Source organism: Patella vulgata, chromosome 7 (genome assembly GCF_932274485.2).
Source record: "Patella vulgata chromosome 7, xgPatVulg1.2, whole genome shotgun sequence".
Classification (NCBI taxonomy): domain Eukaryota; kingdom Metazoa; phylum Mollusca; class Gastropoda; family Patellidae; genus Patella; species Patella vulgata.
In genome coordinates this window covers 66,744,581-66,770,168 of record NC_065885.2, presented here as the reverse complement: position 1 = coordinate 66,770,168, position 25,588 = coordinate 66,744,581, and the positions used below count along the sequence as shown (strand labels likewise).

Sequence of the window (25,588 nt, the reverse complement as noted above, 5' to 3'; positions counted from 1 at the left end):
TCTGGTTTATTTCTGGGCGTTGACACATCATTTCAAGGTAAAATAACCAATTTTACGCAAAAAAATAACACAATTAGGTAGAAATTGCACACATTTTGTCTTTTCCGGCGGCTTAAATAATTTAATTAAAAACCGTATCACGAAAGAAAAGGAAATCTATATTGATCCGTATTTTTTCATAACATTACGCTTTATAATTGCATGGATTATTGCGATTAAATAATGATTAATTTGAAATTTCCCGCACTATTCGGAAGATTTTGGTCAATACAATCACCATTACCCACAATTCCAAGCTTCTCAACGCATGCGCAGTGGACCAATACACGGATCTCCGTTAATCATGAGTAACAAAATTCCACGAAAAGGTAAAATATATTTGAATTTATTGAATGTAAATTAATATTATAACATTAGTTACCGATATTTTCATTTTCACGTTCCTCTCTACTTTCAGCTTTGATCCTTCAATCGAGGAATAAACGCCGAGGCAAACCGAAATCTAGATTTAAAAATGAAGACAAGAAAAGATCGTAAGTTATTTTGTTTCATTCATGACTTCATTCTCTCAGCTGACAAACAAATAAAACCGATGTTTTTATTGCATCCACGCTGCATTATAAATATTTAGCAATTTACTTTTGCAGCTTTTTTTTTATTTGTAAGAATTGATTTTTTGCTATCGATTGTGGTCGTGTGAGAGCTGATGAAGGAAGTGACAATGTTGCTAACCAGGTTGATTTTGTTGACATTGTTTGATCATGATTATCACGTCGGCTGTGTAAACTTAAAGTACTAGTAAACTGTTAAGTAGTTCATGCACCATTTAAACATAAATGTTGTCATGCTATTAACTAATATAGGCCACAAGTTGTTTAGATTAATGAACTTAGCAGTAGTTTAGTGAGTCATCTTATGATCCGATCTACTACATTTGAAATCCACTGCCTGTGACTAGGCCCCTACTTCTGTTTGCAACATAAAAATACCCTGGTAAATGGTTAAAGTAACTTAAAGACTCAGTTTTGTTATTTGACAGTGGATAAGCTTATTAGATCAAAACGGAACTGTTCCCCGACCCATACAAACTAAAGAACTTGGCCTGACTCTTTTATATTATTACTATTAGGCATCTAGAAATGGTTCCACTACTCTGATGTCTTCCATCTTAGTTACTCTCCAGCCACAGTAGTGGATCTTCGAAGGACTTAGGAGTTCCTTTGTTGAGCAAGTTTTTTTTTTAGTCAAATGACTACAAAAGAATTACTGGCCTATAGCTTCCTTTATTTCCACATAAACTGACCCCAAACTGTACTGTACATAGCTTAACATTATATAATAAACCAATTCCCATTGAAATAAATGTGAAGCCTTACTGCATAATTAAACCCAACTGCTAGAGCTACACAAAATTTCTCTTCTAACCACCCTGCCAGAAAAAAAATGTGCACTCCATCTCACTTGATCCCACGTCACTTTCCATATATATATGGATACTTGTGAATGATTTGCCACAGTTGCAGCATTTATGCATTTTGGACAAAGTCTAATTTTAGTTTCGATTTCAAAGACCAAAGACACATGGTTTCTGTTATTGACATCTCAGTGAGTTCCGATGTTCTCTCGAAGTACTCTGGCATAGTAACATTTCCTTACAAGGCATGTGATACGGGGGGTTAACACGACTCGATATTTGGCGAGATTTCACCTGGGTGTTGTCATGGCGTCTTGTACATAAGAAATATCGCTTCGAAAATGTAGAAAGCATTTTATTACAAAGAAAAACTGTTCGGTAACTATTTTAGTGGTCCACTCGTCAGTATTTGTGATAGAATTACTTATTTCATTACAAACTAATAATATGTTTTGAGAACCTATATTTACTTGTGCAAAGCCTCTTAGACTGTATCAATTGTAGCAGTGAACACAGTATCACCACGACAATATTGTAGCTAATTATTATCATGTGACAGGAAACCAGAGCTGCAGTGGCATGTTATTTTTAATTATTAGCTAAAAAAAATTAGATAAAACTAGACTTTAATTTAATTGTCAGCTTTTAGTGGCATCAAATTCAACCATTTATAAATTTGGATTCATGTTTGGGGATGGTCACAATTTGGTTAATCTGTACCACTCCCTGTAGACTATTGCAGCAGAATTAAACTTCCATATTGTCAAGCTTACATTTGATACCCCTGTTAATGAGGTGTCAAATTCTGTAATTGCATCAATCACATTCCTTGTTGCAAATCAATGTTTTCCACGGCACAGGTTTGTTAAAATTTCCGTTACATTATAGAACATTAAAGATGCATTATGTAAGAGCTAAATCTTATGTGGGAGCCACGGTGGCTAAGTGGGTAAGACGCTGGCTCGCTAGCCTGGAGGTCGGGTGTTCGATCCCTACATTGGCCGAGAAAGTTCATCGGGATTTTCCGACGTGGTTTCACCTTGTCAGTGGTGCAGGATGGAGGGCCTGACAAGGACAACTGTCTAGTCGTTCAGATGGCACGAAAAACCGAGGTCCCGTGTATATATTGGAATGCATGTAAAAGATCCCCCTGGCAGTTGGAATTTGATATAAAGAGTAGGCGATAGTGCCGCTGCCCGGGCAAAATTTCCCTCATAGCACACTGTATTGCGTATGGCTGTCTTCATTAGCCCAGTATAGGAGCAAAACAGTAGGACGTTAAACCCCATTTCATTTCATTTCATTTCCTATTGCATGTCTTTATTTTGGCTTCCATTGATGTAAATTATTATTTAGATTTAGACAAGCCTATAATATAATCAACTCTCTAAAACATCGGATGGCACAGATGTTAACAAGATTAAAATACAATCGCCATTTATTGATTTAATATAAAAATGGAGAAACGGGACTTAGCTTTGATTAACAAGTAACGTTGCTGCGATAATAAATAATCTAAGTCCAAACATCAAACAGTGATAACAATGCTCGGAATAAAGTAATTTGAATGAAATTTTCAATATATTAATTTTGAAAAATATTTATTTTTGAACTTATTATATAGAACGACCAGCTCTTTATCTAAATCTTACATAATGTATCTTTAACAGTGGAAGTTTTCATGAGACTTGTCAAAATCAGTGTTATAATATTAATGGTAGACGTTTTTCCACGGCACAGGTTTGTCAATTAGTGAAAACATTTAACAGTAGAAGTTTTCCGCGGGGAAATTACTCATGCTTTGGTATAATCCGACAAGATTATCCAGACATAAAAGTTGTGGAATTTTAAAACAGAGTACTACTTAACTGGAGTTACCCCCCTTGAACTCAGAAATAGGAATGATCTGGAAAATAAATACTGACGACGAGAGTCGCATTTCATGATGTCATACAGTCTACTGTAAGAATAAGGGACATTTTGCCCTGGCAGCAGCATGTCTGCCTACTCTTTATCTAACACCAACTGTGAATGGCTCGTACACACTTGACACATGGCAAGGTGTAGGGTCGCCTGTCCAACTTTGTGGGTTTTCTCTGGGTCCTCCGGTCCTCCGACTGCTAAAGATCTCTATGCGCAAGCGAATTATTGAAACAAAATTGAACCATGTGTTAGTCCCAAAATGACCTAGTTTGTGTCGAGTGGACATTAAACCCCATTTCTCTCACTGTCTTACACTTGACCACGTTTTTTTTGTTTGTTTGTTTTTTTCGTTCCATCCTATTCATCAGTCGACCAGATACTGTTGTTTTATGCTGTCATCAACTCTGTCCGTCTGTCCACAATTCTTTGTGGATTCTCTGGAGACTAATAATATTATTTCATTTGTTGCAATTTGGATCCATTGTGAAAATGCCTATATTTGACGTATTTCTGTTTACAGTATTGTTATCTAAGTTATTGCCCTTGTGGGGATGTTGTAGAGTTAAATTATTGAAACGATCCTGACAGCGAAACAAATCACCACTAATGTTAATGAAAATACTGCGCAACCTCTACCTCCACTGGCACCTCTGTTCTCTGAGTCTATTTTTTTTTTTTTTTTTTTTTGATCATGTGGGTAAGACGCTGGCTCGCTGTTCGATCCCTGCTTTGGCAGAGAAAGTTCATCCAGATTTTCCCACGTGGTTTTCCTCTCGTCAGTGATGCAGGACGGAGGACCTGACAAGGACAGCTGGTTAGTTGTTCGGATGGTACGAAAAACTGAGGTCCCGTGTACACATAGACGTGTACGTAAAAGATTCCTTGGCAGTTGGAATACGTTTTAAGAGTTGGCTGTAGTGCCGCTGCCCTGGCAAAATTTCTCTCATAGCACACTGTATGGCGTATGCCCGTCTTCATTAGCCCAGTTTAGGAGCAGAACAGTAGGACGTTAAACCCCATTTCATTTCTGAGTCTATTTTGAAATCCTTGCCTACCATTTTAGACCGAAATGCTTCTTGATTTAAGATCCCACGCACACATTGATGTGCATGCAAAAGGTCCTTGGTAGTTGGAATCCGATATAAGAGTAGGCTGTAGTGCTGCTGTCTTTTCAAAATTTCCCTCATAGCACACTGTATGGCATATGCTTGTCTTCATTAGCCCAGTCAGAGCAGAATATTTCATTTTAATATTCTAATTCACTCCAGATTGTTTTAGATAACATGTACCTAATAATACGGTAAGACAGGTATTATTTAATCTTGTGTATCTATCACTAATTTCTTTCACATTCATTTGATATCAAATCTTTGTTTAAAAATTCGTAAAAATCGTTAAAAACCTCCCAGTATCATCTTATCTGTGATAATTCTCTCGCCTGTAACACGAACACCTCTCACCTGTAGGTTATAACAGTACTGTAAGGTAAGCTACCTGTAATATCCTGTTTGCACTTGCGTTGAATATTGGCCTGATTTCTTTGTATTTAGGGGTACACAGTATAATAGATCTACTGTAAACATGTAGAAATTTGATTGAAGCTTGTCTATTACATATTTCTATAGCGAGTGACATCCTAATACGCACATTTCTTTCTATTAAACATACATTATGCAAGAGCTAAATCTCCCTATTGCAGATCTTTCTATAGGCCTGAAATGTTATCTAAATTATTAATTAGACATTAATCAACTTATCCAGACCATAATCAACTCTCGATGGCATCGCTAGCCTGCAATTTTTACTGGATTAGAACCTGATCTGCTGCTTCTGATTAAATCAAAAAATGGATAATCGAGACTATGATTTTTATCGTACCAACCTTAGTAATGGTGATCGAGGCTGGGCCCAAAATTCAATCGCTAAATCCTTGGATCAGTGTGGATCAATTTGACTAAAATTTTCAGCAAATCCCCTTTACATTATCTAGTTTTTAACTATTATAGTGAGAACTGCCAGCTCTTTATCTTAATCTCCCATAATGTATCTTTAACTAAAAGTAGAATAGCATCTTACTTTTCTGCACGAACTGGGTTAATGAAGATGTCATGAAGGGTAATTCTGTCTGGATGCAGCAGTGTTTCCAACTAGCCTTCATCAAATTTAAACTGCCAAGGATTCTTTTACATGCGCTCCAACCTTTGGGGGAGGGATATACTACTAGTAGTAAGTTATTTGATCAATCAGTCACATTACATGCTTCACAGACTAAAAATTGAGTTCAGTGTCTCCTCAAAAAAGGAAGCCACAGGGGCTAAGTGGGTAAGATGCTAAGTGGGTAAGACGCTGGCTCTCTAGCCTGGAGGTCGCATGTTCGATCTCTGCATTGACCTCGAAAGTTCATTGCGATTTTCCGATGTGTTTTCCCCATGTCAGTGGTGCAGGACGGGGAGGGCCTGATGAAGACAGTTGTCTAGTCGTTCGGATGGGACAAAAAACCGAGGACACATGTATACATTGGTGTGCACGTAAAAGATCCCTTGGCAGTTGGAATTCAATATAAGAGTAGGCCAGAGTGCCATTGCCCGGGCAAAATTTTCCCTTATACTGTTATAGCACACACTGTATGGCATATGCCCGTCTTCATTAGCCCAGTTGGAGCAGAACAGTAGGACGTAAAACCATATTTAATTTCATTTCATCTCAACACAATATTTTGGTCATTCTGATACTAACAAATATGTACAGTAGGCTCAATTATCAAGTACACAAACCTGATAAATGTTATTGACAATTAAATGATACTGGATAATCATACAATCAACAATGTAATGATTGAAACAGGATGTTTATGAGAAGTCATTTAGCCCAGTAGTGATACTTTGACAAAATAAAATAAACAAAATAAAAACACTCCCACGTCTAATTTTTCGAGAGCATTTTCTGAAGGGGGGATGCCTGTTGTATCATAAGATCTGTCATTGAGTCAGCTGGCATGGTTTTGATTCCCCGGTTGTACTTGACAAGTAGTAGGGTCGCGTGTCCAACCTTGTAGGTTTTCTTCATGTTCTCCAGTTTCCTCCCACTGCTAAAGCTAAAGACCCCTACGTGCAAGCAAATTATTGAAATAAAATTGAACCGTATGTTATTCCTGAAATGACCTAGTTTGTGTCACATGGAGTATAAACGCTCGCCCTCTCTCTCTCTCTCTCTCTCTCTCTGATGAGCTGTTACATCATATTTTAATAGGATTACAGTAGATGTACATGTACATGTATCTCACTGTTGTATTTATGTATTGTAACTACTGATTTTCTTGGAAAGTTGAGTTAAAATCTTTCAAAGAATACCACCTACTTGACTTAACTATCTATTGTATGAAAGATATTTCTTCAAGCTAGCTGTAACAGGCCTTTAAACTTTTTCTTGGTAACTTTATATGAAAAGTTGGATTAAACTGTGAAATCGTGCAGAAAATAATACTTATATATATAAAGTGGCGATATGGATTTATGTATAGCTAAAACTTCTGAAAAAATTTGGATTCTTTTATAAATAAAAATCATGTTTACGTGTGTCTGTTTCTCCAAAGCCGGAAAGTTTTTGTTTTCGAGACCACCACACAGAAGAGAAATTTAAAAATTAAGTTGCATAATTGACGAAACTAGTCGTTTAGTTAAATTTCAAAGGAGTTTAAATGATAGTTAAAGATGTCTGCATGGATGACTCTAAAAGGAGTTGGTGATTTTGATCGAAAGATAAGAGGAAATTGTTGTCATTGTGGTGGAAAAAACCACGAATCTTATGAATGTTTTCACAAATTTAAGAAGTGTCGAATTTGCAAGAGAAAGGGACATATTGAAAGAGTTTGCAGGAGGAAGATGAAAAGTTCACACTTTTACCAAGGTCCTGGCTATCCTTACTCAAGAATGGAATATATTTATAGAGGGTCAGTTCAGTAAAGTTTCTATTGATTGGAAATATATTCTTTGAATGGCATTTAGATGTAGAACAATCTGATTAAAACACAGATCCTATTTCGTTACGTTTTTTTATAGTTCAAAATTTCGTTTTACTTGTCTTTACTACACTAGGATCTGGAAGAGTTGATATAACCTGCATTCTGGATTGTGTGAGGGATTAGCCAATGAAACCATCTGTTACGGCAACTTCTTGGCATGTGATGCATGGAACTGTGGGTAAACCACTAGAAACATTAACGCTGATTGATTAATCAATGTCAGACGTACAGTAGTAGGGTCAAAAGCCGCTCGTATGACCTCTGACGTGACCTCCAATACAACTGGTCAGATCTTCATGTGGTGTAGGCGATCGAAAGTATAAAAAACTGAAACGAAATATAGATGTGTATTTATATCAGATTGTTGTTATTCCATAAATAGTGTGTTATTTGATGATTGAAAATATATATAATTACATCGGGACTATAGAATAAGGTAGTACAGATACAATTATTCTCCCAGGCCTTTCGGAGGTACATGTAGTAGGGGACTATTAAAATTGGTCTGTTCATCTGTCACAGTTTTCGGAACATAATAACTCTGCTTTTAATTAAGGTAGAAAGTTCAAACTTGGTAGAAATGTTAATTAGGTAAATATCTTTACTGTTATGTTTGATGAAAAGCATTTTACGCCGAGGCTAAGCAGAGAGATGCACTTTTGTTGGTCGATCCTTTTGAATAAGTGTGAAACGTGGTGAATATTTTCATCACATCAGCAGTCCTTCATGTTTATGAAATCGTGTTGGTTAATTTGATATCATATTCATGGAGGGTGGAGCACGGCGATGAAAGCGTCCCTCCCCCCCCCCCCCACCTCCCCCGAGACACAAATCTGATTTCCTAAAACATTCACGCGGTGATGGAGGTTAATTTGATACCACACAATGTGGGGGTGAAACGCGGCAACGAAGCGTGATGGGCGAACACACACACACATACAAACATGTTGGTTTTACATGTATTAAAGATCAAGCCATCGCTAATTCAAACATCCATCCAGTTAGATTGATTTGACCCAAATCAAACCGATCATGTTCAGTTAATTAAAGACGTATTCTTTTGTTAAACTTGATTAAAGGGGAATATATATAAGATATAGATAAAGGGTTGACAGTTCTCGTTATAATAGTTAAAAAAAAAAAAAAATAGATAACGAAAACAGAATATGCTGAAGATTTCTGTCAAATTGCTTCACTTTGAACCAAGATATTAGCAATTCCATACTAGGCTACTATGGCTAGCCTCGATCGCCATTACAAACGTTCGTATGATAATAAATAAAGTTTGAGTTCAATGGCATGGTATCGATTCCCCTGTTGTAGTTGACAAGGAGTAGGGTTGCCTCTCCAACCTCGTTGATTTTTCTCCGGGTCTTCCGGTTTCCTCTCTTTCTTTCTCTCTTTCCCCACAAAAAAAATTTTGTGGGCATCTAACAAGAGTTGATTATGGTCTGGATAAGTTAATTTTATTAATGTCTAATTAATAATTGATATAACATTTACAGAAAAATGTTTATACCCCCAGTTTACAACATCAAGCTACAGACAATAGTATTTAGTTTTATAGATTAAATTTAACAAACCAATTAAATATAACCTTTTAAAACCAGACTCTTGTAAATTAGACAGTAAAATTAGCTGTATCCTTGTCTTTATTTTCTCAAGTTTTTCCAATATATTCTTCTGAAAAAGCTTTGAAAAAAAGATGGGCAGATTGCCAGAAAGATGGGCAACTTAGAATGTCAGTTGTCTAAGTGGAAGTATGTTTCAACTATTGACAATGTAGTATAAAGCTAGTGCATGCTCTAGACTTTTCCTACAACACACTAAACAAATGTTACACCATTATTGATTGGCTGGCGGTCGTTGTGACATCACAGTCAATTTATGAATGAATTCTGATTGTAGAATTCTAGACGCGCGTGTGTATATGGTGGGTTTGTATGACGTACAACTATTTATCTCGATGTAGACTTTCGGCATGTTTTTCCCGATAAACCAAACTAACTTGAGGGTTGATTGAGGAAGGGATAGAGAGATGCGATCGCCATTGAGGAGAATTATTGATTGATGTAGGTGGTTTGAGGAACAAGATTAACTCCATGATAACGCCAGCTAGTCCGGATGTTTTCTCTCGGTGTTGACCGGGGATATTCAAGTGAGATAATGGAATAGAGTGATGATGATGATTTAAGTCAGTCGTAATAAATCGTGTAAGCGTATTGCTTAGTTCTGTTTGGCAGGACATGCAAACTGCGCAACGAAATACAGACAGAACAAAACCAAGTTAGTTGCAGATTTTGGAAATCTTGTGGATTGGCGTTAAATGACAATAATTTTTCTTGGTTATCAACAAATGCAGGAATATTTGTAGAAATCTCTTTCGGGTTGTTTTTAGATCTGAGACGTCACCAGTTTGATGTGATTGTAGTAAATTTTCTTTTTGATTATTAAATGAGCTCAGATTATTTAAGAAAGTGATTTTGACATTTTTGATTCGATAATGTGTTTATATACCAGTTGATGTCGTCACCAGTTAGAGAATTATAATGGTTGTGCTCAGGTAGGAATTTGATATTATTATATGCATTACATGTAGTTATGTGTATTTTCTGACATTCATAAAGGGATGATTTGAAAAGGTGCGTTTTCCTATCTTTCTGATTTGAAGCTGCTATCTGAATTTTGATTGAATCATCAATGACTGAAGTTCTTTTAGAACTCTGGGGGGTTGGATGGTCGAATGGTTAGCACGTGACGCCATATCATGAAGTCTGTCATTGAGTCAACTGGCGTGGTTTCGATTCCCCGGTTGTATGTGACAGGGAGTAGGGTTGCCTGTCCAAGCTTGTGGGTTTTTCTCCGGGTCCTCTGGTTTCCTCCCACTGCTAAAGACTCCTACGCGCAAGCGAATTATTGAAATAAAATTGAACCATGTTAGTTAATGACCTAGATTGTGTTGTTCTGAATGTTAACCCCCCCTCTGTCTTCTCTATTAAAACTATCCATCAAATGAAATGGTATATTGTCCTTATTTTGTTGTCAAGTAAATTAGATATTTGCAGTTTTATTACTGACCTCCCGTAATTGTTAATACACCATTAATGTGTTTTATTTCCTGTTAGAGAGAGAATACTTTAAAACTATCATGTTAAATGAGTTTACCATGATATATTATTATAATAAATATCACAGTCTATCCTTGAATCAAATGTAATATATATCTACAAATAGCGTGATTATTATACTTTAGTCTAGAACGTAACGCTGATTTACGAGCTAGAGACCATTATAGCATTAACCAACTTACGAAGCTTGTTGGATGAAATAAATATATTCCAGGTATATTTATTAATGTGATTCGGGTAAAAATTGAAATAACTTCCTGGTTATAAAGTAATAAATAATTAAAGATGCATTTCCACGGAATTATTTATTGGGTAGTAATTTCATATTTTGATATATACACCCAATCTTACTAGTAAAATACGGGATTCCCTGAAAAACACCTGCTCAAGACAAAAATGTATGTTTATCCTATAAACGTGGGACGAAAAACCGAGGTCCTGTGTACACATTGGCGTGCACGTAAAAGATCCCTTGACAGTTGGAATTTGATATAAGAGTAGGCCATAGTGCCGCTGCCCAGGCGAAATTTCCCTCATAAGCACACTGTATATGGCATATGCCCTTCTTTGTTAGCCCAGTTGGAACAGAACAGTAGGACGTTAAACCCCATTATGATTTCATTTCATATAAACGTGCTTGAGTTATGATGGCTAACATTTGTGAAAACATAGAGAATTAAACATCCATAGAGAATTAAACAGCAGGAAAAGAAGTTGGCACCGGATCACCAAATTAAGGAAGGAGAGGTTTTAGTCGCCAGATAAATATGTAGAAAATGAGTTAAATTATTGAAATCGCATGGTGAATGTTTAAGGACCTTTCACCATGTAAAGAAATTTTAATCTTTTAAAATGTCAAGATGAATAATAGATCAGGCTTGTAGCGAACATCTGGGGTCCCTCAGGTTCCCTAGCTTTCTACAGTAACATAAAAACAAAATCTGGAGTCCCTCAGGTTCCCTAGCTCTCTACAGTAACATAAAAACAAAATCTGAGTCATAATGTTGAGATGAATATTAGCTATTGTAAATGAAATACATTTCCAAGCCTACAAATAAGGTCACCTGTCGCAGGTATTGTCAGACACAAATTAAAGACTTCATCAGTCATATTGCCTTTACTGTCCGTCGGCCAAAAGTTTGTCATTGATTGTTTGGTTCTAGATTTTTTTAATACACGTCCGTTAAGCCTAACGCAGACGATGGGACATTTATATCGACGAACAAAAACACTAAAATTGAACAAATGTTTTTGTTATCCGCAGATGAAGAAGCCTATTGAATTTCAACGATTTCCGATAATTAATGCCAAATTTATGGCCCTTGATCACAAGCAGTAACAACAAATCATGACAATAACATGACCGACCTGCTTGTCTATATATAATTGCCGTAATGCCCGTACACATTTGTTACTGTACTTACTGTTACTTTGCCTGCTTGAAATGTCATCTAAATAAATCCATAATTGTTCTTCCATAAGTATGTGTTATAGATTATTGCTCTTTCTAGTTACTAAACGCCTGTAAAAGATTACATGCACCTTGATATGTAATGAGTGTTATAGTTTATTGCTCTATCCAGTTATTAGATTACATGTACCTTGATAAATAATGGCCGCCTACCATCAGTATTGAATAATTGATGTGTTTTGTTTTTTTTGTCGATTGAATCATCTTCTTTCTTTATGTCACTGATGACGCTGTTTATAACATGTATCGTAAATATAGCTGAGTTGAGATTGAGAGCTAGAGTAGGATGACTAATACATAACAAACACAGCTACCATTTTATTAATTTATATATGTGAGTGACATAGAGGAGAAAAGCTAAATGCCATTCAGGTATGATTTTAATTGTAGTCGCATCAAATGCTTATTTTACTTCTCGAATATTCTAAGTCATTATTTTTATGCTATTCAAATAATCAATTCAACCCATTACTGAAATCCGATCTTGCATGCACTGCATAGGAATTCTTCCACCCATCATCTGTCACTGTAACCCGACTATCATTTAATCTTGTGTATCTAGCACTAATTTCTTTCACATTCCTTTAATATCAAATCTTTGTTTAAAAATTCATAAAAATCATTTAAATCACATGAAACCTTCTAATTTGTACTTGTGTCCAATTTAAAGCTGACTGATTAATTTTGGTAATGAGTGTCCAATTTACAAGTGTTTAATTTCTCGTTCACTGTTCAAAAATTAATTATGCATCAATAATCAATTGAGTTGTTTATTTTTTAACAGTGATCGAGAAATTAAACGCTTGTTTATTGGACACTCATTATCAAAATTGAATGGTCAGCTTTAAACTGGACACGAGTACAAATTAGATTATTTTTAGTGATTTTAAACAATTTTTAGGAATTTTTAAATAAAGATTTGATATTGAATGAATTTAAAGAAATTAGTGCGTACACAAGATTAAATAATACCCAGGATACAGTGTGTACTGTTAGTAAGTAAGGAGTTAATTTGTCACAGTCTTGGATTTTATTTGATTCGTCTGAACTGAGAGGTTAACAATAGAGCAGAAAAGTAGGATGGTAAACCCCATTTTATTTTATTTCATTTCATAATAATAGGAGGATTGAGTAGCTGAATGGTCTAACGTGTCCGGGGGGGGGGGGGGGGGGATGGCTGAATGGTTAGCATGTGCAACTGTACCATAAAGTCTGTCATTGAGTCAACTGGTGTGGTTTCGAATCCCCAGTTGTAGGTGACAAGGAGTAGGGTCGCCTGTCCAACCTCGTGGGTTTTCTCCGGGTCCTCCGGTTTCCTCCCACTGCTAAAGACCCCTATGTGCGAGCAAATTAAACCATATGTTAGTCCTGAAATTTCTCTCTCTCTCTCTCTCTCTCTCTCTTGTCAGCTTTAGGTCATAAGGTCTGTCATTAACTCAAGTGGCTGCCAAATAGTGGATGCCGAAAATCAGTTCGATTGCAATATTGCAACTACGTTTAATTTAATAAATTAATAGTTTTCTGACCACCATAATATATTGTCATTCTTTTATCCGATGATCTGTTTTGTTTGGACTCCCGTCTCACTTCCATTACATACAACTTAATATTATTCAATTGAATAGAAAGTTTTATTAAATTAATAGTTTTCTATGCCTGATCTATTGTCAATATTTTTATCTGATAATATGAATATTTTTAATTCTCGCTGCCACAGTAATATGAATATGTTTATCTGATTATCTGTTTAGTTGAGTTGTCCATGCTACTGTATATATTTTGTATAGTTCTTGCTGCCACTCTATACGAGTAATATGATTGAATGGAATGTGTTACAGGTGTTAAAGACTACCTGTATACGATCATATGGTTCTTATCAAAGTTTACATTCCTATCTATATTTATAGCTGAACTTTAGATCATGGACTAGCCTTTACATGTATTTAGTATTTAATGTTGTTCACACACCAGTATATATGTTTATAATAGGTTACAAGTCCTAGCTGACATTTTTAAAGTGGCAATACATTTAGATCTAGACAAGCCAGAATAATCGTACTAATTATGGAATATATGTTATTTTAAATTAGAAGTTAGGAAATAAGTTGGTCGGAGGGGGGGTGGGTGCTGGCAACACTTCCTTAAAACAGAAGCAATGCTTGACAGGCCGGGAGATCCATGTAGCTGCTGAATCATTTAATAAAGGTCTTTTAACCCAAAACGAGAGGGTCTTTGATAAATGTCTTTTAACCCGAAACGAGAGGGTGTTTGATAAAGGGTGTTTTAACTTGAAACGTCATGAAGATGAATAAACCACCACTCATATTTCTACATGAAGTCTGTCTTTGTCCGGCTGGTGTACAGGGATTTTTAAATATCTTTCAATTTAGAAATTATAACTGTTTAATCTCTGGTAGCTACTAGCAATATTCTAGAAAATACCAACCATTGTTTATACATGTATCTCTGGTAGTTACTAACAATATTCTAGAAAATACCAACCATTGTTTATATCTCTGGTAGTTACTAACAATATTCTAGAATATACCACCCATTGTTTATCACTGTTACCCGGGTATCATTTAATTTGTGTATTTAGCACTAATTTCCTTCACATTCGTTTAATATCCAATCTTTGTTTAAAATTTTTTAATAATCATTCAACACAAACTAGCTTATTTGGGGACTAAGTATCATTTCAATCTCTATGATTGACTTACCTATAAGCCTAGGGCTCTTTAGCAGTGGACTGAGAGAAGGCGAATGTTGAAGGTTCGATAGGCAATTTGAGGTTTGTCACATACTTAGGGATTCAAACCACAACACCTGACTCAAGGACAGACGCTCAAAGACTTGTAATGTAGGCCAACATAATAACATTGACTTGGCTAGAAGAGCCATTTGGGGAAGATTATTTTTTATAAACTTGCGTGGGAAGACTTAGTTGACTACAACAAGAATATATTTAAATCAATGCACGTAATAAGTTGAAAATCAATAATAGAAGAAAACCGTTTCGTAATTCACTTGTGACGTCAATGTGTACTAAAAAAAATAAATTGTCTGATACGGAAGTAACAAAATTGTCTGGAAAACTAAAACTTGAATATTTGGATAATAAATTTGGTTTGTTCTAGACAAAAAATAATCATTCCAATAAAAGCACTTTGGCTTGTTTAATATCGTGAAGTTTTACGCATAGATTGGGAAATGAAAATAAGATGTATTAAGGGTTTTTTTTACAGGCTTGCCAATGTGTACACAACACCTCAGGATTTTTTTCTCTCCCATCTGAACGACTATACGTTGTCCATTGCCAGTCCCTCTGTCCTGCAGAGAGAGAGAGAGGGAGAAATGGGGTTTAACATCCACTCGACACAGACTAGGTGATTATGGGACTAACATGGTTTAATTTTATTTCAATAATTTGCTTGCGCGTAGAGGTCTTTAGCAGTGGGAGGAATCCAGAGGATCCGAAGAAAACCCATGAGGTTGGACAGGCAACCCTATTCCTTGTCACGTACAACTGGGGATTCGAAACCACGCCAGTTGACCCAATGACAGGCCTTATGATATAGCGTGCACATGCTAACCATTCGCCCCCCCCCCCCCCCCCCCCCCCGTCCTGCAACACAGACAAGGCTGAACCATGCGTGAAAATCCTGATGAACTTTCTCGGCCAACGTAGGGATTGGACATGTGACATGTGACATGTGACCTCCAGGTTAGCGAGCCAACATCTTACTCGCTGAGCCATCGTGGCTCCCTGTTGACAGTCTTATAATAATAATAATGACTAGAACTGCCCGTTAACCTTTACTTCTCTAAAGCATTGTGGGTACATCTTTGATATGTTGCCAATTCGGTTGCGGGTTTCAATTCTATTATGGAATAAGATCAACTGCCATGTATACCCATTGAGCTCTGTTCTGATTCGCCTAACACAATAATCTACATGTATTCTTACAGACATGTAAACATCAATTATATTGGCGAGTCGTCCACATGGGACCTCTAATCCCATTCCAGAAAATATGAACCTGAATGTCAAAATCAACCTATAACATAATTGGAAGTCTTGAGCGTTTCCTTAAGTGTTCCATTTTTTTGTCTCAAGACTTCATTTGTCAGTCTGTGGGCTGCCATAGAAAATATTTCTGATTGTTTGGAAGGAAGTCTGGTGAGTTTATTTATAGAAACTAGTCAGCTGTGAGTTGGTTCTAGAATTCACAGCTTTATGGATGATTTACTCACAACCAGATGTGGCTGTGAGTATAATAATAAAATAAAATGGGGGTTTAATATCCTACACCTACCAGATTAACGAAGATAAACATACACCGTGCAGCTTGTGGTGAGGGATAATTAGGGAAGTCGAAGGTTATTTGAATATTCAAATTTGATTGCTTTTATTTTCATGATGACAAGACAGTGGGTGGGGGGATGGCTGAATGGTTAGCACGTGCACGCTGTATCATAAAGTCTGTCGTTTCGATTCCCCGGTTGTAAGTGACGAGGAGTAGGGTCGTCTGCCCAACCTCATGGGTTTTCTCCGGGTCTTCCGCTTTCCTCCCACTGCCAAAGACTCCTACTCGCAAGCGAATTATGGAAATAAAATTGAACCATATTTTAGTCCCAAAATGACCTAGTTTGTGTCGAGTGAACGTTAAACCCCAAGTGTACGATAATGCGTTTCAGTGCCATTTGTAACAAGGGACTCGAAGAACGAGGCTAGACATATTCCACAAGGCATGTCAAACGGTGACGCCATATTCTTATCTGGAGAACATGCACAGTAATGCTATCAGTGTAGACTGGAATAACCAGACACTAGAAATGGCCATTCGATTGAGACTTCTGGCGTATTTTACGAAACATAACTGATTTGAAATAAGAGTAAAAACGTAAACGATTAAATGTAAATCAGTTTATATACACTTACATTCATATTACATTATTATATATATGCATTGCGACCCATTTGTTTCAATTTCGAGGTCTCAAATATAAATAGAGCGATTTAGCTCCTTCAAGTGTATTTTGATTTTGGTGTGTATCATCAATTCTGATCTGGAGTTATTCCTCGTTAAGTATAATTTGGTCAAAGTTATTTATTATTTATATTGTTTATTATAGAGATGATCGTCAAGACCCAATTTATGATGAAGAAGAAGAAGATGAAGAGATTTTGGGTTCTGATGATGATGAACAAGAAGATCCACGAGATTATTGTAAAGGTTTGTCACTTTAAATAGATTATATACATGTATATACCATAGCAATTGTTATTTGATTGAATCCTGCATGCAGAATACTGTATGTAAAGGTTGCATTTTTGAAAAAAAAAAAAACCCAGTCAAAATGTGTCACAACGTTTAAGCCCCCTGTGCTCTCCCAGTCTCTGACTTTCAAGTGCTTGATTCAAGATCGGAAACTCGAATCTCAGGCGAGGAAAGGGTTTTGTCATGCAGCACAGTTGAAATTTACTCCCCAGAAATTTTAAAAATACAAAGATATTTAATTTTATATCATTGACAAATTGTCAGAAGTCAGTGTGTAAATGTGTTTGTTACTTAAAGTCCTGGCTGTATGGGCTCTTCATATAACTCCCTTATTTATCAAATCTCCCACCTTTTCCAAACTGAGAGAGCCTTTTTAGAGGAGTGATATTTGACGTTCGGAAATTACAGTGTATACACAAAACATTCTGCTTTTCATTTCCCCTGAAATATAAGCTCCTTGTCATGTAGAGGAGTAAATCATATTTTACTTATTTTATACATTATATTTATATATTACAGGGGGATATCATCCAGTGATTTATTTATATATTATATTTTACAGGGGGATATCATCCAGTAAAGATCGGTGATTTATTTCATCACAATAGATACCATGTTGTACGTAAATTAGGCTGGGGTCATTTCTCTACAGTCTGGCTCTGTTGGGATTTACAGTAAGTCTGTTTACATGTATCATTTTCTATTTAATCTGTGGGGGGGGTGGATGGCTGAATGGTTAGCGTGCGCGCGCTGTATCATAAAGTCTGTCATTGAGTCGACTGGCGTGGTTTCAAATCCCCGGTTGTACGTGACAAGGAGTAGGGTCGCCTGTCCAACCTCGTTGGTTTTATCCATGTCCTACGGTTTCCTCCCACTGCTAAAGACCCCTACGTGCAAGCGAATTATTGAAATAAAAGTAAACCATGTGTTAGTCCCGAAATAACCTAGTTTGTGTCGAGTGGACGTTAAACCCCATATCTCTCTCTCTCTCTATTTAATCTGTTTTCCACTGAAAATGTTTCAGCCTTAAAATTTGTTGTTTTTATACGCCTACGCCGACATTTTCATATGGACATATATTGTTGTCGCCCCTGTCCGTCCGTCCACAATTTGTTTGTAGACACTCCACAGGTCACAATTTTTATCCGATATTTATGAAACTTGAAATATAGGTCTATCTCCCATAGATCTCGGTTCCTTTCCATATTGGCATGTATCGGATCGTAACTTCATGGATTATGGCCCCTGAATCTACAAAAATCACTTCTTTTTTTTTTAGCTTGTTCTTTATCCATCTCTTGCAAAATGTGAGAGTATCTTGCCTAGTAACCACTTGTTTTATTTATTTTACTAGATTATAATTAATTTCAGTAATAACACTTTCTAATTTCATGTTTTAAATTCATAACAAAATGAAAATAATTCCATGTTAATTAAAAACAAACTTTAATTAAAAATCTTCCAGCATACATTTTGCTATTTGAATAAAATGAGCAAAATCAAAATTTTAATACTCAAAAATATGCAATTAATTCAACACGTCTGTAACTCCATTTTATTTTATGTTTTGATTGAATTTTTTCAGAGAAAAACGGTTTGTAGCATTAAAAGTGGTCAAGTCTGCTCAACATTATACCGAAACAGCTGTTGATGAAATTAAATTATTGAGATGTGTGAGTATATTATGTATATCCTTGGACCAGTCGGACCACTATAAATATAAACCTTCTGTTTTCCACCGGGTTTCGAATCCCAACTTGTAGGTGGGTTTTCTCGGGGTCGTTCAGTTTTCTCCCACTGCTAAAGACCCTTACACGCAAGTGAATTATTGACGTAAAATTGAACCATGTGTTAGCCACCAAATGATTTAGTTTGTTTTGAGTGGTTCACTACCAGTGTTCCCCAAGGATTTATCGACCGCGGTTCCCATTGTAAGTGGTGCAAGATGGAGGGGCCTGGCAAGGACAGTGTCTAGTCATTCAGATGGGACAAAAAAACTGATGTCCTGTGTTCAAATTGAAGTACCGTATTTTTCGGTGTATTAGGCGCATGCGTAGATAAGGCGCAGGGCGAGTTTGGCAGAGGTGTTTCAGGAAAAAATAAAAATGCATGGATTAGGCACACCCTTCTCCAGCGCCTTGTGAAACAGGTGCCATACCATAGTTACCATACGTGATTCAAATACACCTGCGATCTCCAGTAACTGGGCCAAACTTTACTGTTTACAGTTATAATAATTACCGATATTTAGCTGTATCAAGCTTTATATATATTTCTTTATGAAATTAAACTCTATATACATTTTTTGAATTGCATAAGACTTTATATTAATTACAACTTTCAATTGAATTGTTTCATAACTTAAGTGGTAATTCTGGCACTTGTACGGTAGTCATATTGTCGTTAGAGTCCCGCCCACAACACAAATGGCTGTCTATTACATCCTGTTAAATTCACGAGCAATTGGCTGTGATAAATGAATAGGTATTGATGATAAACAAATGAAATAAAAACTGTAAAAATAATTTATCATGATCAGTTACTCACGGCTTAAATCCTGACTACCGGTAAAAAGAGAAACAATAATTCTAGTTTATTTTATACTATCCAAACAACTGACAATCAAACGATTGTGTCAATTGTCTCGCCCACTACACGCAGCATGACAATACCTAGATTGAGGCCATTTATATCTATCAGTATCATAAGACAATAGCATTTTTAATACCAATCAAAGAAACAATGATTTTGTGAACAACAAACAACTTCATAAAGCATACGATGACAACTCACCGGTAGATAATTAACGATACCGGTAAATTATAACAATAGGTTAATCAGTGAATCTTCGTTGCATGAAAACTATCGGTAACTTGAAACGGCTAAATATATAAGTTACAGCAATGTATAGTAAATAAATTTATTCAGAATGACTACGAGACTGACAAACACTATACTGTACACGGGATAGCCTATTCATTTTACATCATCTACTTTCGAACTATTATAGCAAGAATGGCTAGTTCTTTATCTAAATCTTACATAATTTATCTTTAAGTGCTAGAATGATTCCTATGATTGTATAGTAGTAATTTGACAATCTAATATAGAAATAATTATGTTTTCACTTTCTTAGAAAATATTCAATTATCCCTTTAAATTATCACTTCTATGTAGAGAGATGGTGTAGAGGTTTTAGTATAGAAGGTTACAGTTCTTGGACGACTGTATGACATTTAAATACTGTTAAAACATGTTATCTACATTCAGTTTATGTCAATATAAACAGTCCTACTAACCTCATCTACTCTATTCATATACTAGACTAGCTCTACAAGACATCTAGTCATACTAACCTCATGTACACTATTCACTAGCTCTACAACATTCTGCACACAGAGAACAATCTACTTCATACTTCGAGAATAGATCTCTGTCCTAAATGGCTGCCATATCCAAATATTAGTATACTGTTTTGTAATGCGGTCCTACTCCAATTCACCTCTGGTATAAAGCTTACACAAACAGACTAATTAAACCTTCTCAATTTTACTAAAAGAAAGCAGACTAAATACTTCTCAAAATTCTTGAAATATTCTAAGTGTTTTCAACTAAAATCGTTGATTTAGGACTTAAAATGTCGGTCAACTAGCTTAGTGTCTGTTCTCAAGCGGAGCTAACTGTAGACAGACAGTGTTAGTTTAGTATGGCTCCACAACTTTAGTATGGCTCAACAAGACGTCTTGTAATAGCCATGCAAACATCAAGCTGTACAAAAGTAATAAGACTTGTAGGATTAATTTCCCTTTGGGGATGAATTCAGAGGGAGAGAGAGATCCACTCAACACAAGCAAGGTCATTTTGGGAATAACTTATTGTTCAATTTTATTACATGTACAAAATACAATAGATCGCTTGCCCGTAGGAGTCTTTAGCAGTGGGAGGAAACCGGAGAACCTGGAAAAACCCATGAATATGACAGACGACCCTACTCCTTGTCATATGTCTAAAGGGGAATCGTATCCCCGTCAGTTGACTCAATGACAGATCTTAGGATACAGCGTGCCCATGCTAACTATTCAGTCATCCAACCCCCCAATAAGCTTATATAAAATGTGAAATGACATTGGGGTATAAACGGGGCGGGTTGGATGGCCGAATGGTTAGCACGCGCGCGCTGTATCATACGGTCTGTCATTGAGTCAACTGGGGGGGTTTCAATTCCCCGATTGTACGTGACATGGAGTAGGGTCGCCTGTCCAACCTCGTGGCTTTTCTCCGGGCCCTCCGGTTTCCTCCCACTGCTAAAGACCACTACGCGCATGCGAATTATTGAAATAAAATTGAAGCATGTGTTAGTCCCAAAATGACCTAGTTTGTTCGAGTGGACGTTAAACCCCATTTCTCTCTCTCTCTCTGGGGTATAAACAAGGAATCGAAACCACACCACTTGACTCAATGACAGACCTTATGATCTAAAGCCCACATGTTAAACGATTCTGTCACCTAACCCCGACCCCTTTCACTGGATACAGTTTAATTGAATGAATTATATGTATTATATAATTATAGACAATAAATGAATTACTAAATAATACCTGTTTTTATAGGTGAGAGAAACGGATGAAGATGATGCTTATCGTGAGAAAACTGTTCAATTATTGGACGATTTTAAAATATCTGGTGTGAATGGAACCCGTATCCTTTTTTTCCCTGGTCCACATGTCAAGTGAAATGACACGATAGAAGTGTTTATAGAATTCAAGTCTATTTTAAGGTTGAGATATCAACACAAGTTGATAGTGTGAAGATCCATGGCTCAACCACAATCGTTTTTAAATAAAAACAAATTACTATAACAGTGATTGATTAACGTAATATTTCCAGAAGGAAATTCCACAGGTCATCTGTAGGGGGGGGGGGTTGGTTGGTACAAGTGCATTCTGTACACAGAGATCCAGCTACTTCATACTTCGAGAATAGATCTGAATGACCGCCATATCTAAAACATAGTATATTGCTGTGTAATGCTGTTCTACTCCGTTTCACATCTGTCATACACACAAAGACTAAATAAACTTTTTCAAGTTTATTATGATCTAAGTGGTGAAACAATGGGTAAGACCCTGGCTGGCTAGCCTGGAGTTCGCGTTTTTGATCCCTGCATTGGCAGAAAAAGTTCATCAGGATTTTCCGACGTGGGTTCCCCTTGTCAGTAGTGCAGGACGGAGGGACTGGCAAGGACAGCTGTCTAGTCGTTCGGTTGGGACAAAAATCGAGGTCCCGTGTTTACATTGGCATGCCCGTAAAAGATCCCTTGGCAGTTGGAATTCTGTATAAGAGTAGGCCATAGTGCCGCTGCCCGGGCAAAATTTCCCTCATAGCACACTGTATGGTGTATGCCCGTCTTCATTAGCCCAGTCGGCGCAGAGCAGTAGGACGTTAAACCCCATTTCATTTCATTTCCAAGTGGTGAATGGTTGAGAAGAAAATTCCACTGATTGTCTGTAAGATTGAGAATATTTTATTTGAAGCTTTAACCAAATTGTTTAGATATTTGTATGGTGTTTGAAGTATTGGGTAATAATTTATTAAAGCTGATTATTCGATCTAATTATCAAGGTATACCCGTTGAAAATGTTAAATGTATTATAAAACAGGTAAATAGATTATTTTACTTACATTTTGTCCTATATAGAATGTGACTCAGTGGGTTAAGGTGCTCGTTCTCTAACCTGGGGTTCTGGTGTTAAATAAGGGACAGTAGCAAAAATTTCAAGACTTGCGTCTAAATGAATAACTGATATATAGATCTCGACTGACCTGCTCATCAGCGTCAACATTGTAAGCAAATGTGAGGGGAGCCACAGTGGCTCAATCAGTGAGATGTTGGCTCGCTAACCTGGAGTCCCGTGTTCGATCCCTGAATTGGCTGAGAAAGTCCATTTGGATTTTCCGGCGTGCTTCCTCTTTGTCAGTGGGGCAGGACAGAGGGCCTGGCATAGGACAACGTATAGTCGTTCAGATTGGACGAAATTGAGGTCCCTTGTACACATTGGCGTGCATGTGAAAGGACTCCCGACAGTTAGAATCCAGGCAAAATTTCCCTCATAGCACACTGTATGGCGTAGGCCCGCCTTCATTAGCCCTGTCGGAGCAGAACAGTAGGACGTTAAACCTCATTTCATTTCATTGTAAGTAAATAATGACATGATTCTATTCATGATTCAACGCATGATTTATTATTCACGCTGTTGTTCTACCCACTCACCCAGTTCTACATGTTGGACGCAAGTGTTGAAATTTTGCAGGGTGGTCCCAAAAGTTGATTCTCTGATCATGAAGTTAATCGATGTTCGATTCAGGTGTTGACCGACATATGTTGGAAATTGATAAAGACTAGGTGGAAATGTTGCTGCCCCGGGCAAAATACTCCTCATCATAGCACACTGCATGGCGTTTGCATTAGACCCGTTTGTACAGAAAAGACCAACTTTAAAACCCATCGATATTTTTGTGGAGGTTAACGATATATTATGAATTGTGTTTTCAGGTGTTACAAGGTCTTCACTACCTGCACGTCAAATGTAAGATAATTCATACAGATATAAAACCAGAAAATATATTAATGTGTGTCGATGAAGCCCATGTTAAACGCTTAGCAGCAGAAGCCTTCGAATCTCAAAAAACAGGAGCTAAATTATCTGGATCTGCCGGTAAGTACAGTTACTTCCCCCTGATTAGAAAATATTTTTCCTGTTCGACCGAAATGGCACCCAGTGTATGTCAGAAACAATCTGAAAATACCCAGACTCAGATCTGGCCTCCCAGTTCACAAAGCATTCTTAGACTTAAGATAAGATTTTACTCAAAATTGTTCACCTTTTTTTTAACTAAAATATAGCCCCTTATAAAACTTTGTCGTTTTAATGTATCAAATACATCAATAAGAAACTATGTGCAAAGTTTTGTGTTTCTGCATCAAAGGTATTTCTCATAAACAGTGATTGAAAGTTGAGTAAATTCTTAACTTAAAGTAGCTAAGTCTCTAACTCGATATCATCCAAAACCTTCAGCGCAATTTGTAACAAGCTACTCGGAAGAACGAGGTTAGTCATGTCAAACGGTGACCCCATATTCTTATCTGGAGAGCATGCGCAATAAATACTATCGTTCTAGACTGGAATAAACAGACGCTAGAGATTGACATTCGATTGAGACTTCTGGCGTATTTCGCCAGACATAACTGATTTGAAATTAGAGTAAAAACGGAAACGATTGAATGTAAATTAGTTTATTTACATTCATATTACATTATTATATACCTTGCTACCCATTTGTGTCAATTTGTAGGTCCCAAATATTAGCGATTTAGCTCCTTTAAGTCTGAGAATACATTGGCCTTCTGACTATATTATCCAAAACCCTCAATTTATTTTAGCATATTTTGTTTTAATATCAAGTTGTTCCAAATTATTTAGTTAATTTTATTTTAAATTTATTTCTTTTGAAATACCTAATACCCTGTGCCAGGGTTGGAAAAAAGAACTTTTAACAAATTTATAGCCTAGATAAATAAATTATTAAATAGTGATCTTGATAGTTAATTATGGGCTTGTCATGTTAAAGTAGCTAAGTCTCTAACTCAATATCATCCAAAATCTTCGACATTGAAAACACAATTTTTTTTGCAATTTAAATCAGCATTGGTATTGTGATCTTACCTGGAAAAGATGGGCTTCTGATCTATCTATATATATATTTGTGACTGTCGTTTGTCTGTCTGTCTGTCTATCTGTCTTGTCTGTTCGGGGTTGGCGGCTACACTAGGTCTGCCCCGAGTCTGAAATTTGGGGTATAGGGGTAGCTCGGACCGGGGAGTAACATAGGCCAGGTGGCGTTAGTCTTCCGGTTTCGGAGTTATGACCCCCGAGCGAAGTCTGTCTGTTCGTGGTTGGCGGCTACACTAGGTCTGCCCTGAGTCTGAAATTCGGGGTATAGGGGTAGCTCGGATCGGGGAGTAACATAGGCCAGGTGGCGTTAGTCTACCACTTCCGGTTTCGGAATTATGACCCCCGAGCGAAGTCTGTCTGTTCGGGTTGGCGGCTACACTAGGTCTGCCCCGAGTCTGAAATTTGGGGTATAGGGGTAGCTCGGACCGGGGAGTAACATAGGCCAGGTGGCGTTAGTCTACCACTTCCGGTTTCGGAGTTATGACCCCCATGAGCGAAGCCGGTCTGTTCGGGGTTGTCGGCTACACTAGGTCTGCCCCGAGTCTGAAATTTGGGGTATGGGGTAGCTCGGACCGGGGAGTAACATAGGCCAGATGGCGTTAGTCTACCACTTCCG

At 37.0% G+C, this 25,588-nt stretch overlaps 1 protein-coding gene across 2 annotated transcripts in view; it reads left to right on the top strand.

Annotated features, from left to right (window-relative positions):
* Window positions 1–300: 300 nt before the first annotated feature.
* The window catches only part of LOC126826750 (SRSF protein kinase 3), a 37,106-nt gene continuing 11,818 nt past the window's right edge, over window positions 301–25,588 (top strand). Inside the window, exons 1-8 of one of the 2 annotated variants that reach the window (XM_050555826.1) lie at window positions 301–368; window positions 458–533; window positions 17,094–17,194; window positions 17,802–17,913; window positions 18,825–18,912; window positions 21,850–21,937; window positions 22,793–22,899; window positions 23,793–23,955. In XM_050555826.1, coding sequence (XP_050411783.1) covers window positions 308–368; window positions 458–533; window positions 17,094–17,194; window positions 17,802–17,913; window positions 18,825–18,912; window positions 21,850–21,937; window positions 22,793–22,899; window positions 23,793–23,955 — 796 coding nt within the window. In that variant the 5' untranslated portion in view covers window positions 301–307. Of the gene's footprint in view, window positions 369–457; window positions 534–9,266; window positions 9,922–17,093; window positions 17,195–17,801; window positions 17,914–18,824; window positions 18,913–21,849; window positions 21,938–22,792; window positions 22,900–23,792; window positions 23,956–25,588 lie in introns of those variants that run through there. The other variant, XM_050555828.2, reaches the window with a different exon arrangement.